We start from the raw sequence: 19924 nt of genomic DNA on the forward strand, positions 1-19924 counted from the left end.
GAATACTTTCCAATATTGTAATTTCTTTTTATTCAATGCACCTCTCCAGTTGACAGACAACACACAGTGTCAATACTCAGCATGTCATAGGAGATAGAAAGTTACTTTATCACTTTATAATTTATTGTTTTCATTGTTGGAGATACTGGGGAACAAGATGGTTATGTATGGAAGGGCATTATAAGTAAAGACCTCATGATTTCTTTTGAAAACCAGTGGCAATAACCATAGACAAGTGTCTTTTTATTATCAGTTTTCCCTACAACGTAATGCAATTACTTTCAGTAATCTCATTCCATTCCTAAAATGTTTAAACTCAAGTTTTGAACGCTAATGGGGTCACTGGATGATACAGTGGGCAATTCGAAAGGAGAGAGTAACAATTCGCAGTTGAAAGGAAGTTCAAACAAAACAGTTTTCTTTCCTGACCCGTGCAGCCTTTTTAAAAACCCTGAGCCACGCACCACGATGACGTCACCGTGTTGTGACATCATGATGTTCAGCAGCCAGTTCGCTGCTACATGGCACCTCCTCCCCCTCAGAACCGGCTCAGAAAGGACCAGTTCATTTGTCTTTGGCAGCCAGCCACACCATGAAACCGTTGGGTGTGGCACAGGCCATTCTAAGTCAATGTGTACAGATTTTAACCAGTCCACTGTGAATGTTTGAGGTTGTTCCCCCAATGTCTAAGATGCATTTTGTCCTGGAGCTTCGTAGTACTTTATATGGTCCTTCGTAAGGTGTTGGTAGGGGTGAGCCATGTGCACCCCTTCAGACAAAAACATACAATCTCTGAGTTCCTTGGGAATGAAGGAAGATCGTATGCCATGTCTAGAAGCTGGTATGGGAGCTAGCTTTCCTACCTGCTCCCGCAACTTGCACAATGTCACTGATAGCTGACCTTCCCGTTCACGAGGAGATGGCACAAACTCTTCAGGAATGACTAGAGGTGCTCCATAGACCAACTCTGCTGACAATGAGCTGAGGTCTTCTTTAGGCACTGTAAGCAGGCCATAAGTGCTGCCTTCAGGTGCCTATGGAACAGCTCCACCATACCGTTGGACTGTGGATGATAGGCCATGGTATGGTGGAGTTGCGTTCCTAGGAGTCTAGATAAAGGACTCTAAATGGCAGAGGTAAACTGTGGACCTCTGTTCGAAGTGACGTGTGGGCAGATAGAAACAAGATACCCAGGATGAAACTAAAGCTCTTGTGCACGATTCAGTTGAAAATGTCGACCATGGGAACCTCCCAGACATAATTACGAGCTATAATGCTTTAGTGTTGATTTTTTTTCTTTATATTTTCAACCTGGGACAAGGCAATATTGTTTTTTTTTTTAAAAACTTCATTTAAGATTTTATAACATGAATAACATATAGAATTACATTAAAAAAAATTAAGAACAAAATAATAAAATTACAATACAGTATCAGTAATCTAAATAAACTATACCCTCCCCAATAATTATTACACATTAATAACCCAACTCAAATTAGTCCAACCCCCCCTTCCCCCCCAAATAAAGAGTGAAGAATTAATAAAGTTAATAATATGTGAGAAAAAAAACCCACTTACAAAAAAAACCAAAAACATAATCGATTAAAATACTAACAAAAAGAAAAGTAATTAATACTAAGATATCAGACTTAAAAACATATTTAAATCAAACTTAAATGCATATATTTAACAAACAAAGTTAAGATGAAACATATATTTAACTCAAACTTAATATAAAAAATTAGTAAAGTTAGTAACATTGTCTATCAAAAATTCTTTAAAAAAAATTATAGCATGAGAAAAAAAACTTTCTCTATAGAGATAAACCTTCACCAAATATCAACTAACTTCACATCTATCATCATATTAGTCACATAAACCACCATCTTAAAACAAAATTCAAACCTCATTAAACATTGTACAATTCAATTTTAGTACTCTTCCACCATTTTTCCCTTTTACTCTTGAATAATTATCCAATAAAAGCTCCAATACCACATTTAAATATCCCCAATCATTACGTTAAAATTCAGATATCCAAATAATAAAAACACATCTACAACGAAATCTATATCTTCAACAAATGGAGCATAAACCACAAACAAAATTCAAGCCTCATTAAGAATTGTACAATTCAATTTATAACTTTCACCATTATTCCCTTCGTTCTATAACTAAAATAGCAAAATAATATACACCAGAATTACCACTCCTTTCACCTTAAAGTTAAAGAAAAAATATTAAAAAAAACTTATCCTTCCCATTCACATTTAAATTTCAAATATTCCTTATCTACTGAATAAACTTTACAAAAAAAACCACATCAATTTTTAGTTTTTTAAACAATCAAATACTTTCTTATGCTTTTTTTAATAAACAAAAAAAAAACCCTTCACTATTTAATCTAATAATACAAAAAAAAGGAAAAAAAAGGAAAAAAAAACCAGGTAGGAGGTTAAAAATACCCCCTCCCGTCTAAACCGCGCAATGCGGTAACTCCCAAAAAAAAATGGGTGTGAGATAACTCACACGTAGCAGATGACTTTCAGGAAATAGTGCCCATCCAGTTCTCTCCCCCAACTCTCACTTCATCTTAAACTAACATCATCATTATTTAATATTCCTTTTTTTTTAAAAACATTAGAAAAAAAAAGAACAACTCTTCTTTTAATCAGCTCCAACTGCCGAGTCACCATTACAACCATTCCTTCTTGGAGCACGGCTCTTTTCTTCCATCTCTTGTCTCCTTAGAGATCGCGGCGGACTACGTCTCTGTTGAAACTGAGTAATTGGCAGCTCTTGAGCAAATGCTATAGCTTCCTTTGGAGAATCAAAGAACTTTGGTTGGTTACCATCTTGAAAAACCTTCAAAACAGCTGGATATCTAAAGGTTGCCTTGTAACCTTTCTTCCACAACAACTCTTTAGCAGAATTGAATTCCTGTCGTTGGAACATAACTTCTTGACTCAAATCCGCATAGAAGAAAACTCGATTATTTTGAATCATCAAGGGTGATTTTCTCTGTTGTGCATTTCTAATAGCCACTCGTAAAATTATTTCTCTGTCGTAATAATTCAAGCAACGAACCAAAACAGGTCTTGGACTTTGACCTGAAATAGGTCTTCTACGCAAGGCTCTGTGAGCAAGTTCCAGTATTATACCTTCTGGGAAATGTTCTTGACCCAGCACCTGCGGATTCCATTCAGTAAAAAATTTTCTTGGGTCTGGTCCCTCCATTCCTTCCAGCAAACCAATAATCTTTATATTGTTCTGTCTGGATTGGTTTTCCAAATAATCAATCTTTTTCACCAAATTTTTATTTTGAGTTTGTAAGTCTTCGAGACAAGGCAATATTGTTGATAAAAATCAATAACTATTTTATTGAAAGGTCATCATCTTAATTGTCAATTATTTTTCTCTCTCTCCAAAGATCCTGTTTGACCCACAGAATGTTTTTAAGCATCCACCTATTCTATTTCAACTTACCACCATGTGCTTTCACCAAATTTGAATCCACCATTGGTTATACTTCCAGGAAAAAAGAAAGGCGGCAGTGAAATAATTGAGACTCCAAAACCATGTGCTAAGATTTTGCAGGCCATAGAGTCATACAGTTCTACAGCTTGGAAGCAGGCCCTTCGGCCTAACTTGTCCATACACTCCAAGCTAGTTCCATTTCCTTGCATTTGGCCCACATTCCTCCAAAGTTTACCAATCCATGTATTTGTCTAAATGCCTTTTGAACATCACAATTGTCCTCACTTCTACCACTTCCTCTGGCAGCTTGTTCCAAATATTCATTGTCCTCTATGTGAAGAAGGTGCCCTCTTAAATATTTTCTCTCTCCCTTAAATTCACACCCTCTAGTTTTAGATTTTCCTACCCTTGGAAAAAGGCTTTGATTATTTATTGAAGCCCCTTATAATTTTATAAACCTCTTAAAGCACCCCCTCCAAGTCCCCTACACTACAGGGAGTAAAGTCCCACTATCCAGCCTCTCCTTATAATTCAAGGTGACGTGTCCCAATAACATTCTTATCTGAATCTCCAGACGAAGACTAGAGTGCACCAAGATTGAAATGGTAGCTAGGACCCCAATTACAGAATACTGATACGTACAATCATAAAATGAACAAAAGAACAATGATGTACAGTCTTACCGGTAGTGGGTGAAGGATGCGCCTAGTACAGAATTGAGCTGTTTTAACCCAACAATATCAATGTATATTATATCCAGTAATTCTTCTCCTCGGATTGGACATCCAAATTTATTTTCAATCAGAATGCTCAGGTGCCTAATCCAAATTAAATGAATGTACTGTGATGAGAGTCTGAGCAATACATAAACCAATGCACAATGTGAATTCATTTCCAAATCTGTGTTCTTCAACATTCATTGGAGCTTAACTTTACCATTATGCGCTGCTTTATCATAAGCCTTTTGATATTGCCAATAAACTTGAGTAATTGGTTAATTTGCATGAGGAAGTGGAAATTCAACAAAAAGTGATGGATTCCCTTAAGCAGCTACAGCAGTGGCTCAAAATGAAAATCACCTTTATTGGGTTGCGTTAACTAAACAATGGAACTTATATTCAAATGAAAATCACCTTTATTGGGTTGCGTTAACTAAACAATGGAACTTATATTCTAATTGCTAAGTAACCTTGGATAATGTGAAACCAAAACATTTTGTAATTGTAGAATGAATTATCATGACTTTATCATTAACAAAATATATTCCCTGAGGCACAGCTCCAACATCTTTTAAAGATGTATTAGCTTACTTGAATAACCTCTTAGAAAGATATCTATCGTAGCAACAATCTTCTGTTATTTGAACTAGGATTACATATATGCCATTTAAGACTTTAAAATGGCAGTTAAGCAAAAAGGAGAAGGTTATATTTAAATATGTAACTTGGATCTGAACTGGCATTAGTAATGAAAATTGATGCAACCAAAGCACTGGTCCTTACATATCTGAGTTAAGTCAAAAAGTGATTTCAGTCGAAACAAGGCATAAAGACATCTTTAAATGTGTTTGAAAAAAAAATTAAATGCAAGTATTGCATGGATATTTTTTCAAATGAATGTATTTTGAAAATATAAAACTATAGTTTTTACCTGAAGAACCTACCCATATATTAATAGGGTAGAAAGGGAGAGAATTAGTCATATTAAAGATCAACATGGCCATCATTCTGTACAGCCACAGGATATGGGTAAGATTTTAAGTGAATATGTAGAATCAGTTTTCATTGTGGAAAGATCTTGGAAGCCAAAGAATTGGTGGAAATTAGTTGCGAGGTCCTTGGTCAGATAAGAAGCATCAGGGAGGAGGTATTACCTACCGTGGAGTGTATTAAAGTGGAAAAGTTCCAAGGGCCTGATGAAGTGTATCCTTGCACATTGTTGGAAGCTAGGGAAGAAATTGTGGAGACACCTACATCATCTTTTGCTTCAAGAGAAGTACCAGAAGACTAGAGGGTGGCTTCTTTTGTGACATTATTTTTAAAGGACTGCAAGAACAAGCCAGGAAATTCTAGAGTCTAGACCATGAGCTTGAATCAGTGGTTGGAAACCTGGTGGAGGGAATTCTGAGGGACAGGATTTACTGACGTTTGGATAGTCAGGGATTTATTCGAAGTAGTCAGCGTGGATTTGTACATCGCAAATTATGTTTCCTGAATCAGATGCAATTTTTTTTTGAAGAGGATTGATCAAGGCAGGGCAGTGGACATTGTGGACTTCATTTCTCAAGGTCACACATGCCAGGTTAGTCAAAAAGATTAGATCACTGGAGATCGAAAGGGGGTGGGTGATGGTGGGCTGGCCCACTGGATTTAAATCTGGCTTAGTGGAAGGAATCAGAGAGTAGTAGAGAAGGAATGTTTCATTGATTAGAGGCCTGTAGCCAATGGTGTGCCCCAGGGGTCAGTACTGGATCCATTGTGATTTGTTATCTACATTAACAATTTGGATGGCGATGTAGTAAATCTGCCGATGACACCAACATTGGTGGTGTGATGGACAGGGAGGAAAGATATTTAAGTTTACAGTGGGATCTAGATCAGTTGGGAAGATGAGCCAAATGGGTGTCAACTGGAATTCAATTCTGACAAAAGTGAAATGTTGCACTTTGGTAAGTCAAACCACAGCAGTGTAATGGAATATTTGGAAGATAAATTGGTAAAATTAGAGTAGGTTAAACACATACACACACTTTGAAAAAGATCTTATTTGAAATATTGAAGAATTCATATTCAGTAACTTTACAGAAACTATGGAGAATGTTAAGCACATTTCACAAGTAGGTGCTAATTGAAATGATATCATGAAATGAATAGACCATTGTCTTGGACTGGAGTCAGGTCAGCTGTGTTGAACATTTTTATAAGATTTCTGACCTTTCTGCAAAGTGCTCACTCAAAGGTCACTCCTGGGTTTTGTTTACCTGAAGACAACAGCTTGACCAAGAAGACTAACTCCTATTGTTTGCTGGAGAAGGACAGGGGTTTTGCAAGTGAGAGAGTCACATGGGCTTTCTGGCAGTTTGAGAGAGAGAGAAAGACAAACAGACAGCTGAAACAAGCAGGAGAAGCTGGTTGGAACTGAAACAAACTCCAGAGTGGCGGATGGCTGGAAGTGCTATCTGTCTGATGTTTTTCTTGTAATAAGTGGAACAGAAAGGAACTCTGTGATAGCCTGCAAGAAAGAGGTTATCATCTAGAGAACCCTGCTGGAGCAAGTTTCATCAGCAAGACATTGAGGTGACTAATGGTGGTACCTCAGTTATGGAAATCTTGGAACAACAAATCTCTCTCTGCAAACCCTACGAGAACCTTCCTGAGCGGTAAAGCCTTGTGAACTTTATACATGTTCAATTCTGTGCACAGTATAAGAATTGCCTGCAACCTGAGAACTTGGAGGAATGAGAAGTGAGATTGAACTGTGAACCAAAGAACTTTTCTTAAATTTACACACACATCACATACACATGCGCTTAGAATTAGAAGGGGGTTAAGTTGGGTAAGTTAAGTTAATAGAGATCATTTAAAGTTTGATTCAGTTTTCATGTTTAAAGATAATTAAAAACAGCTTTTGTTTAAATAACTACTTGTCTCGGTGAATGTCTATTGCTGCTGGGTTTTGGGGTCCTTTGGGCTCGTAACAGTAGAACTTACACAGTGAATAGTAGGATCGTGGAGAGTGGTATAGAATTGATCTATTCCTAAATGACATAAATAACATTATGTATCACTGCCTTTGCTACATAAAGGAAACTGTTTGACCTGCTGAGTCTCTCCAGCATTGTGTATTTTTACATATATAACATTATCCATTCACAAAACCAGAGGACACATTGTACATATGTCATTTGAACTCAGTCCACGTTCCATCAGTGAATACTGTGCAATTGTTTCATTTGTGCACTTTACAGAGAAGATAATTTGAACATAAAGGCTCATAAGCAGTCAAAAACTCACAATTCCTCAAGTTCATAACTTTTATTTAAAAAATGGAAAATCTTATCTCTTGAAAGCATATGTAATATTTTGCTACTGTCCAGTCTTGTACATTGAGCCTTTTGACTGATGATGAAGATGCATCAGAGATAACTATAAATCTCTACACAGATGAAATTCAGTTGAGGTACATCTAAAATTTTAAGTTGATAATTGTAAGTGACATGTTGCCAAGTGTTTAATGTGCATTTTCAACGGACCACTTTCTTACTAGGAGAGTAAGTTGCCAAAAATATATAGAACTTTACAGTCTTGACTTGACTCGGACAGGGTTAAACTAAAGAAAAATACATTCTCTCCACAAACCACTTTCAAAATAGCATTATTATTCCCATTTTAAAATATCGGTATAATACAAAATGCAAGTTAACAATCTCATTTTTAACAGTGCAAAATTAACTTTTATTTTCACAAATCTTACTTTTTAGTTTCCCCAAAGATAGTAATTTGGTAAATGGTACCACAAACCATATCCTACTAAAATAATCCAGCAAAGAGACAAGTGTTTATTTAGTTCTTGATGTAACATCTCATCAAATATATAGGAGATAAGGAGCTTGCCTGTTCAGTAAATCTTACCATTTCAGCTCATCCACTGATGTAGAAAGTATCATATCGTGACCAAGCAAGTACACAGAGGTTATCAGGTCACTCCACTGCACCAGCTCCCCAAGTGGACCTCCTTTGAAAACATTCTCAGCTATCTTAAATCCTGATTCCTTTGTCAAAAGACCTAAATGAAGTAAAATCTAACAGAAAAATGAGAAAACATAAATTTTTTAAATGATGTAATTGTAATTTCTGTCTGAAATGGCCAATAGACAGTGATCCTTTGTTCAAAATGCACAAGGTTTGGATTTATGCAAATATCAGACAGAGTTGACCACAGTGATGAGCAACTCAGAGAAGAAGCACACAAATGCTGGAGAAACTCAGCAGGTCAAACAGGGCCTTTATGTAGCAAAGGTGATGTATCTTTATATTTGCTAAAGGCCCTGTTTGACCTGCTGAGTTTCTCCAGCATTTGTGTGTTTTTTCACTTAACCACGGTGTCAACAGAATCCTGTATTTTAGTTCAAAGAAGAAAGTGAATAAGCAGTTTGTCAGGCTGTAAACAAATTCCAATGGTGACAGAACCACAACACACAAAAATGAGATGAGCACATGACATTGTTTTTCCTCCAAACAGAATCTGCGTGACTGAACAGTTTCTAGATGTGACTTTATTGATTATTTTGAATGCTCTTCCCATAGAAATTGAAGGCTGGATCTATGCAGAAATATTTTATATCAATTATTCCTCTAATTGAAATTTATTGAACCTCAAATTAACCTCAAGAGTTCCATCCTGAACTAAATTGTTTTAAATTGGCTTGGGAGAAACCTGGCTTCATAACAATCCATTATTCTAATTTCTGAGTCTGGGAAGAAGGGGTGTATACTGGAATGAAGATGTTGCCCTGTCAGGGGATTGAGTGGATGGCTAAATGCTTACTGAAATGTATAGGATTCTGAGAAGGTTTGAAAGGTAGGTGCTGGGAGGTTATTTATCCTAAATTCAGGATAATGATGTCAGCCAGACAACAGCAAAGTGAAAGGTCTCTACTCAGGGGGTTTAAATTCCTGGAATTTTCCATCCCAAGGGACTATGGATGATGATCCATCTTGTGCTCCAAGATTGGCTATTATCTTGTTTCATGATGCAACAGGCTAAAAGAGGAATATGGTCTCTTTTTTAGGTTCCTATGGTCTCATATAGACAACATCCACAGCCTATATTTTTCTTTAATCATTTTCCTTTTCCAGTGAACAGAATTTGGAATGAGAGATTGTGAGAGTGGGCTGCTTTAATTAGGTGAGTAAAGAGCTGAGGAGTATTTTCAAGTGAACGGAATTTGGAGTGAGAAAGGGCTGCTTTAAATAGGTGAATGGTATAAGCAGAGTGGCCATTGTGGGAGTGGGCCAGAGTTAGAGTGGAAAACTTCAGCGAGAAGAGGCGAAGCCTAAGGCAAGACTCTGGTGAGATTATTATTAATTATTCTTTATTATTGCCAAGGTAGAATAGTTAGAATGGCAACGGGGTTTAGTGGAGTGTTTGTCATGAGAGATGTGGGAATTCTGGGAGACTTGCCATCTCTCAGTTAGCTACATCTGTATGAAGTGCATCGAGATGCAGCTCCTTACAGACTGTGTTAGGGATAAAAGAGGGGTAAGCGATGGGGGAAATTTTAAATGATTTATTTTCTTCAGTATTCACCAAGGAAAGGAATTTTGAGTTAGGTAAAGTAAGAAAAATTAGTCGTGAGGTCTTGGAAAACATACAGATTAATGAGGAGGTAGCAATGGCTATTTTAAAGTGAATCAAGGTGGATAAATCTCCAGGTTCTCACAGGATATTCCCTAGGACCTTGAGAGAGGTTAGTGTAGAAATAGTGCGGGCTGTGACAGAAATATTTAAAATGTCATTAGTCGCAGGGTAGGTGCCAGAGGATTGGAAGGTAGCTCATGTTGTTCCACTGTTTAAAAAAGCTCTAAAAGTAAACTGGGCAATTATAGACCTGTGAGTCTGATGTCAGTGATAGGTAAATTAATGGAGAGTGTTCTTAGGAATGGAATATACAATTATTTGGATAACCAGGGACTGGTTAGGAGTAGTCAACATGGTTTTGAGCATAGTAGATCATGTTTAACAAATCTTATTGAATTTTTCGAGGAGGTTACAAAGAAAGTTGACGAAGGGAAGGCTATGGATGTTGTCTATATGGATTTTAGTAAGGCCTTTGATAAGGTTCAGCATAAGAGGTTAGGTAGGAAGGTTCATTCATTAGGTATTAATGTTGAAGTAGTGGAATAGTTTCATCAATGGTTGGATGGGAGATGCCAGAGAATAGTGGTGCAAAATTGATTGTGAACTTGGAGGAGGTGACTAGTGAAGTGTCTCAGGAATCGGTACTGGGTCCATTGTTGTTTGACATATATATTAGTGATCTGGATGATAGCGTGGTAAATTGGATTAGTAAGTATGCAGATGATACTAAGATGGGTGGTGTTGTGGACAGTGAAGAAGGTAATGATAGGGGATTCAATAGTTAAGAGGGACAGAGAGGAGATTCCATGGACACAAAAGAGACACCCAGATGGTTTGTTGCCTCCAAGGTGCTAGGATCAGGGACATCTCAGATTGGGATCAAGGTATCCTGAAAAAGCAGGGTGAGCAGCCAGAAGTCATGGGATACATTGGTATCAATGATGCAGGCAGGAAAAGATACGTTCCTGAAGAGAGAATACAGGGAGCTACATAGGAAACTGAAAGATAGGACCTCAAGGATAGTAATCTCAGGTTTTCTTAACATCAGTGAAAGTAAGAATCAGATGATATGGCAGATGAAAGCCTGGCTGATGAATTGGTACAGGTGATGGGGGTTCAGATTTCTGGATCATTGGGAAAGGCATGATCTGTACAAAAAAAGGGTTACACCTGAAGTGGAAGGGGACCAATATCCTGGCAGAGAGGTTTGCTAAAACTGGTGGGGAGATTTAAACTAGTTTGGCAGGGGGATGGGAAACAGAATGATGGGGCAGAGAATAAAGCAGATGGTGGAAAGGTTGATACAATACGTAGTTGGAAGGTAAGAAAGGACAGTCAATGGAGGGAGCATAAATGAAAACAGTTGGAGGATTTGAACTTTATCTCAATGCTAAAAATATTAGGGATAAGGGAGATAAACAGAGCACGGATCAGTACATGGAATTACGATGGTGTGGCCGTTACTTGGTTAATACAAGGACAGATTGGCTGATGCAGGTTCCTGGGTTTAGACTTTTTAAAAGTGAGTTAAAAGAGGGGAGAAGAATAGCATTACTAATCATGGATAGCATCACTGGTGCAGAAATGGAGGATATTATGGAGGGATTGTCTGCTGAGTCAGAAGAAGGAAGGGGAGTGATCACTCTATTGCCCTCCGGGCATTGAGGAGCAGATAAGTAGGTAGATTGTGGAATGATGCAAAAATAAAAGGCTTGTTGTTGCAGGAGACTTCAACTTCCTTAATATTGACTGGGATCTCTTTACTGCAAGAGGAACAGATGGGGAAGAATTTGTTAGGGGTGTCCTAGAAGGATTCCTGACAGTATACAGACAAGCTGATTAGAGGAGAGGCCAAATTGGATCTAATACTGGATAATGAACCTGGTCAAGTGACAGATCTCTCAGTAGAGGAGCATTTTGGTGACAGTGAAACGAGTTTTAGCCTAGCTATGGACAAGGATAGGAGAAGACAAAATCATAAACACAAATTGGGGAAGGGTTAATTATGATAGGATTAGGCAGGAACTGGGGAGGGTAAATTGGGAACATATGTTCATGGTGAAAAGCACAGAAGTAGCATGGAAGATGTTTAGGGATTCTAGATATGGTTGACCGATTGAGACAGGGAAAAAATGGTAGGATAAGGGAACCATTGTTAACCAAAGAGGTGAGACAACTGGTTATGAGGAAGAAGAAAGCATACATAAGCTTTAGGAAGCAAAAGACTCAGGAAAGGCTCAGGAGAATTACAATGGTAGCCAGGAAGGAACTGAATAACTTGGGAAAGCTAGAGTGGAGCCTGCGAAGGCCTAGGCAGGTAGGATTAAGGAAAACACAAAGGCGTTTAATGCATACGTAAAGAACAGGATAACTAGAGTGAAGGTAGGGCTGCGCAAGGATAAAGGAGGCAACGTGTGCCTCGAGGCAGAGGAGGTAGGGAAGCTCCTAAATGAACACTTTGCTTCAGTGTTTACGCTTATGTTTATACACCTGCGTTCATACATCATCAAGCTTAGTGTGACTTTTACATACTGTGTACTGCGGGAAACCATCTTTAACTTGTATTAAACCATGAAAGAAGCTTCACGTCTGTATACTTGTATATAGATAAATCATGAATACATGATGACAAGGATTGAAATGGACGGAATATTTCGAAGGGAAACGCCAGATTTTCAACATAATGGACCCCACAGCCTCAGTCTCAGAGAACAAAGGACAGAAGTCTCAAAATGGTGGAAAATACAGAGGTGAAATTTGGAGAATTCGTGGAAAACTGGTTTATCTATGTAGAAAGATTCAGTCACTACTGTCTTGCCCATAATATTGATGAGATGCTGTCTATAACCCAAAAGCAATCACTATTTTTGAGCCTGCTGGGCAGATCTACTCAAGTCCCTGCTGGCACCTGAGAATCTGGGAACAAAATTGTACAGACAATTGTGTACAATAATAGGGGCGCATCTAAGTCCCAAAACTACCAGTTATGGCTGAAAGACAGAGATTTTATGAGAGAAAACAAAGAAAAGGCAAAACTGTAAGCGAATACTCGGCTGCATTATATAAACTAGCAAAACACTGTGATTTTGATCGATTCCTAACCCAAGCTTTACAAGACTGTTTAGAAATGGGGTTGGCCAACCACAATACCAAACAAAAATTACTAAGCATGGACGATGTAACATTGGATGTAGCATTTAAGACTGTTGCTGGTTCAGAAATGGACAATTAAAAACTTGGACCTCGGCCAAAAAGGTCAACTAGTTGGGAAATTTTCCCGCCAAGAATGCTTCCGTTGCAGGAAATGCAATCATGGTCCGAATGATTGAAATTTCAAGAAAGCCAGATGTCATCTCTGTGATAAAGAGGGACACATCAGGGCCAGATGTCGGAGGAAAAAAAATGGAAAAATGAATAAAAGGCTGAAACCAAACCACGGAAAATACCCACCCAGGGTGAAATCAGTGGAAGAAAAGGATGAAAGCCCCAACACCGGCACAGAAACAAACTCTCAAAGGCAGACAAGACATTGGAGATTATGTACATTTTCAGATTAAGTAATAAAAACTTAGCAATCTATGTCCAGTTGAAAATCAACAACGAACCTCTTCGAATGGAGCTGGACACAGGGGCAGCAGTGAAACTAATGCCTATGTATTTAAAACAACAACTGCTACCCCAGCTCCTCATTAATAAAACCAGTACGATTTTAAAGACAGTCACAGGGGATAAGGTCACAGTATTTGGAACATGTAACGTGAATGTACAATGCAAAAAACGTCCCCCAAGAAGGCTACCTCTCTACATCATGGACAGGAAGGGACCAGCACTATTTGGAAGAAACTGGCTATCACACATTCCATTAGACTGGGTCAAGATTGGATCAATAATGAACTTAAGCCAGGAGGAGCAGGCCCACCCAAAATTGGAACAAGTTCTCAAGATGTTACAAACAAGTAAAATCTAGGGAACCCAGGCCAAACTACAACTGAAATCAGGCGTGGAACCAAAGTTCTTCAAACTCAGAATGGTACCCATATAACCACTTACAGCACAGAACAGGCCAGTTCGGCCCTACTAGTCCATGCCGTAGCAAATCCCCACCCTCCTAGTCCCACTGACCAGCACTCGGTCCATACCCCTCTAGTCCCCTCCTATCCATGTAACAATCCAGTCTTTCCTTAAATGTAACCAATGATCCCGCCTCGACCACGTCTGCCGGAAGCTCATTCCACATCCCTACCCCCCTCTGCGTAAAGAAATTTCCCCTCATGTTCCCCTTATAATTTTCCCCCTTCAATCTTAAACAATGTCCTCTAGTTTGAATCTCCCCCTTTCTTAATTGAAAAAGCCTATCCACATTTACTCTGTCTGTCCCTTTTAAAATCTTAAACACCTCTATCAAGTCCTCTCTCAATCTTCTACGCTCCAGAGAAAAAAGCCCCAGTCTGCATAACCTTTCCCTGTAACTCAGACCCTGAAATCCTGTCAACATTCTCGTGAACCTTCTCTGCACTCTCTCTATTTTGTTTATATCGTTCCTATAATTTGGTGACCAAAACTGTACACAGTACTCCAAATTTGGCCTCACCAATGCCTTGTACAATTTAATCACAACCTCCCTACTCTTGAATTCAATACTCCGATTTATGAAGGCCAACATTCCAAATGCCTTCTTCACCACACCATCTACCCAAGTATCAGCCTTGAGGGTACTATCTACCATCACTCCTAAATGCCTTTGTTGCTCTGCACTCCTCAATTGTCTACCATTCAATGTATATGACCTATTTAAATTTGCCTTTCCAAAATGTAGCACCTCACATTTATCTGTATTAAATTCCATCAGCCATTTCTCAGCCCACACCTCCAGCCTTCCTAAATCACCTTTTAATCTACCCTTCGCAATAAAAGGAAAGATTGAATCGTAGCTCAATAGATTAGAAAACAAGGGAACACTGAAATAAATCCAACACAGTGAGTGGGCAGTTCCCATTGTACTAGTGCAAAAAACCAACAGAAAAATCTGAATTTGTGGTGATTACAAAGTCACCATTAACCAAGCTCTGCAGATACCTGAACACCCTATGCGCATTACTGGAATTCATTCCAAATACGTCAATGCTCTCCAACCCACTAAATCAATTGTTGAGAAAAGACATAACCCAGTGGACTGCTTGAAAGAATTATTAATGTCCAGTGACAATGTCCTTTTCCACCACGACCCAGGGAAAGAAGTAACCCTTGTGGTGGATGCTTCACCAGACAGATTAGGAACGGTTCTATCACAGGCATTATTATGTCCAGCTAGAAAAATAAGGGCTCATCATAATATTTGGTGTAGTTCCACCAATACATCTATGGTCGAAAGCCGACATTGGCAACAGACAACAACCACTTTGAATGGAGTTGGACACGGGGGCAGCAGTGTCACTAATGATTCTAGGCCCTAAAAAGAGATCCCAGTGTTAGCTGCAACAAGGATTCAAAAAGTGGGCCATGCTGCTAGCCGCACATGACAACGATTTAAAACATAAATCAGCAATCTAAAACAACCATGCGGATGCTCTATCTCACTAACCTCCACCAGAAACAGAGCATGAAGACAAAATAATTAAATGGATGGCAGAGGCTACAGCTGTTAATCAAGAACAACTTCATCATTTACCAATTACAGCAAAGACAATCAGCAAGGTATGAAATGAAGCTATATTATCAAGGGTCCTTTACTTCATGTCAAATGGGTGGCCCGAGGCCAAAATGATATCAGGAGAACTGAAATATTATTATACAAGGCGCCATGAAACATTGATTAAGGAAGGTTGCTTATTGTGGGGAACCAGAACGATCATCCCTACAAAATGGCAAACAGCCGAATTATCAGAACGGCACAACCACCACCCAGGAATGCTTTGGATGAAGACATTGGCACGTGTGCATGTCTGGTGGGCCTCAATGGACATTGATATTGAACAGACGGTAAGGAGATGTAGCATTTGTCGAGAAATACAACCCAAAGCTCCTCAAGCTGAGGCTAACCCATGGAAATTACCATCACGACCATGGAATAGGATTCACATTGATTTTGTGGTCCTTTTATGGGAGGAAACTTCCTTATTGTTGTAGATGTCAAAATGGCCAGTAGCATCACACGAGAAAAACAGCAACGGACAAGGGAAAGACTACAAAGTATATTTACATTGTATGGATTGCCTATTGAATTAGTCCGCAGTTTGTATTGGAGGCTTTTAAAGTATTCCTACACAATAACAATATACAACATGTCTTGTCAGCACCCTACCACCCAAGCACAAATGGGGAAGCAGAACATTTTGTACAAACCTTCAAAAGGGCAATGAAGACAAAGAAACACATAAATGCATTAGGGAATCTCAAAGTTGTGGATTTTCTGTTGAGCTATAGAAACGTGCCTCACTACCAAGAGAACACCAGCTGAATTGATGTTTGCACGTAGCCAAAGAGCAAGACTTCCTACAGTGCACCCAAGCATTGATTGTTCCATTCGATGGCCAATGTCTCCCAGTAAACCTACCAGATCTCTAGAGATGGGAAATCCAGTACTGGTCCAAGATTAATGGGATAATAGGGACACATGAGTGAGAGGAGTTACCCTTAAAAAAATGAGTCCTTATTTTTACTCCATACTGGTGGGAACTAAAATATGGAAACGGCACATCGACCAATTGAGAGCAGTGGATGATGGGCCCGTACTGTGCTGTAATGTTCTACAGCTTTCATTAAAATCTAACACCTCCATTTTCTCAACCATTGAAACCTGTGCCTTTTAGTACTTAGGTATCACATGAGCAATTCCCTCTCTGCCCTTCTTTAAAATCCTTCAAATAAACTGTGCTTATACTATCTCCTTAGATAGTTCAGCATTCACTTTGTGAAATCCCCTGAAATATAATCTTCTAAATGCAGACAAAATGCATGCAAATATTCAATATAAATTCTTGTTGTGCATTCCTATGACCTTAACCACGATGTGCACTTTTCCCCTGAAAGCATTGTATAACAAAGTTTTGTTGTAACTTCACAAAATGGGTTATTTTTTTTCTGGAAAGAAATATAGAAAATTCTATTGTTTCATGACAATTTAAGAAAATTAGCCAAATTATTTATCAATTATATATGTTGCATTGACAATCATATAACATGAGTGCAGCTAAAGCAATTATAATTTCATTAACATGACTTAATTAGCTTTTAATTAGTTTGAATTTTTAAAATAACATTTATGTAAATGTATGAGTTATTAATACCTTTTTCCGTGGTCTATTTCCTAAATTGTGCTTCTTAGCAAATGATTTCAAATCTTTTATCCATTTCTCCTTCATCCTCTCTATTCTTTGTTTTATCCACACAAGTTCTTGACGTTCAGACAGAAGTTCCAGCAAACCATCCAGTCTCGTCAAAATTTTAGCCTATCAGAAAAAATAATATTCACTATTATGAGCCAGCAATATTTTTAAAAATGCTTGATGATAGACTATTAACAACAAGGTAGTTGTTCATTTATTTTCCTCTGGCAGCATTGGAGCTATTACTCAGAAGTTCCCTGGTGCATATTTCATTTGTGCATGAGAGAGAAAATCATGGGACTTGAAGTATTAAAAAAGTGCCTGAAAGAAATAGAGCACCTTGCATTTCAGGGCATTGTTCAATATCCAACAAGACAGAAGTTCACCAATAGTTTGCTAATGTAAATGGAACTCAATCCCGCATATATTTCTCCAATATTTCCAAAGAGGCATCGATCTGCTTGTAAAATGAAAGTAAATGCAAATGATTGAGTTAGATTATTTACATTTAAATGAATATGCAAAGCAATGTTCAAAGCAAATTTCTCTTGCATCATTCTCCTCAAAAATGAAAATAAATAATCAACATTGTTTTGTGGGTGGGATGACTTTTACTACTATATTTCTAACAAACTGTGACATGTCTGATCACATGGCTATACTGTACTCCTGGCATACAAGTAGAGACTGAGGACTACACCACCAGTGGTGAAGACAGTGAAAGTATGGTTGAGGAATGCAGAGGACTGCCTGCAGGTCTGCTTTGAATTGGTAGACTAGACCATATTCAAGGACTCAATCTTCACACTTGAATGAAGATGCCATGGCTGCCACTGACCTGGATGGATGAGTGTGTGCCTTCATACCAGACGCTGTGGATGAATCAAGATATGCAATCTGCTGTGGGTGAGTTTGATGGTGCTGAAGACTGGTGATCCAAATCTCCACAGTAAGCCCAGGTACGGCCTATGAAAGGCTATCTCAGCAGTAAAGAGGCAGTTCCCAGGGAAGCTAGAAGCAGAGCCAGGTACTTGGCAGCTATGGGAGGGATTGCATCCTACAAGCTAAACATCATAAATGGCTGTGATGCTTCACTAACTGATGAGCTGAACACCTTTTAAGCTCACTTTGAAAAGGAGAGCTCAATTGGACCAATGAAAATCCCTTCAAAAGCTGATGACCATGTGATATCTGTCTCTGATGCCAAAGTCAGAACATCCACAAGAGGGTGAAACCTCGCAAGGCATCAGGCCCTGATGGCATACCTATCTGGTAGGGTACTGAAAATCTGTAATCACATTGAAATGCTGCAGGAACTCAGCTGGTCTTGCAGCATCCATAGGAGATAAAGACATTACTGATGTTTCACTCCTGAGCTCTTCTTCAAGGAATAAGGAAAAAACAGGAAAAGTCAGAATAGAGACAGTGCAAGCTGGAGGAGAAGTCCAGACCAACAAAAGGCATTACTTGGATATGATAAGAGGAGAGGTGAGAATTGATTTTGGCGGTGTGAAAGGAAAAAAAAGGGAAAAGGAAGAGAGCTGCAAGACCAGCTGAGTTCCTCCAACATTTCAGTGAGCTTTTACAACAATCATAGCATCTGCAGACTTTTGTTTTTCTCTTACTGAAAATCTGTGGCAACCTACTAGTTGGAGTGTTCATGGATATTTTCAATCTCTCATTGTTGCAGTCAGAGGTTACCACTTGCTTCAAAAGGGCATCATGGTCCCCAATAAGAGCAGAGCAAGCTATCTCAATGACTATTGCCCAGGAGCTCACATCTACTGTGCTCAAATGCTTTTAGGGCTTTGATCATGGCCAGAATGAACTAATACTGAAGTAAAGATCTGGACCCATTGTAATTGCCTACTACCACTATCATTTCACATCAGATGCAATCTCACTGGCTCTCCATTCAGCCCTGGAAAACCTACTCAACAGCAACATGTACGTCAGGCTGCTTTTCAGCTTTTAATACCATCATACCTTCTGTGTTGGTCAACAATCTCCAAAACCTGGGCCTCTGCACCCTCCTCTGCAACTGGATCTTTTACTTCCTTATCAGAAGGCCCCAGGCAATACAAATCAGAAACAACATCTCCTCTTCACTGACAACCAACACACGAGTACCTCAGGGATGTGGGCTTAGTCCACTGTTCTGCACCCATGATTGTGTGGACAGACACAATTCAAATGCCATCACAAAATTGCCAATGGTGCTGCCATCATCGGCAGTAGTCCAGACGTCAATGAGAAAGTGTACAGGAGTGAGAGAGATCATCTAGTTGAGTGGTGCAGTAACAACCTTGCACTCAACATTAAGGAAATGATTGTGGACTTCAGGAGGGTGAAATCAGGAGAACCCAAACTGGTCCTCATTCGGAAGGGGTGGGGGTGGGGGGGGGGTGGTGGTTAGCAGCGAAACTTTAAATTCCTGGGTGTAAACAGTTCTGAAGATCTGTCCTGGGGCGCCTATATCAATGCAATCAAGAAGGCTTGCCAGCGTCTATGCTTTGTGAGGATTTTGAGAAGATTTGTTATGTCATCAAAGACTCTTGCAAATTTCTCCAGGCGAACTGTGGAGAACATTCTGACTGGTTGCAGCACTGTCTGGTATGGAGGTGCCAATGCACAGGACTGGAAAAGAAAATTGTGAATTGACCAGTACCATCATGGGCATCAATTATTAGCCCATCGTGGGCATCTACAAGAGGTGGTGACTTAAGAAAGTAGCATCTTTCCTCAAGGACCCTCACCACCCA

The 19924-nt window shown here is 39.0% G+C and overlaps 1 protein-coding gene across 18 annotated transcripts in view; it reads right to left on the reverse strand.

Annotated features, from left to right (window-relative positions):
• LOC138751529 (alpha-1,6-mannosylglycoprotein 6-beta-N-acetylglucosaminyltransferase A-like) overlaps nt 1–19924 on the reverse strand; it is a 128705-nt gene that overhangs the window by 46787 nt on the left and 61994 nt on the right. For all 18 annotated transcript variants that reach the window (XM_069913906.1, XM_069913899.1, XM_069913910.1 and 15 more), the window contains 3 exons: nt 17124–17285; nt 8109–8278; nt 4161–4295 (listed from right to left, as the gene is read on the reverse strand). In XM_069913906.1, coding sequence (XP_069770007.1) covers nt 4161–4295; nt 8109–8278; nt 17124–17285 — 467 coding nt within the window. The remainder of the gene's footprint in view (nt 1–4160; nt 4296–8108; nt 8279–17123; nt 17286–19924) is intronic.

Source organism: Narcine bancroftii, chromosome 1, assembly GCF_036971445.1.
Source record: "Narcine bancroftii isolate sNarBan1 chromosome 1, sNarBan1.hap1, whole genome shotgun sequence".
Lineage (NCBI taxonomy): Eukaryota > Metazoa > Chordata > Chondrichthyes > Torpediniformes > Narcinidae > Narcine > Narcine bancroftii.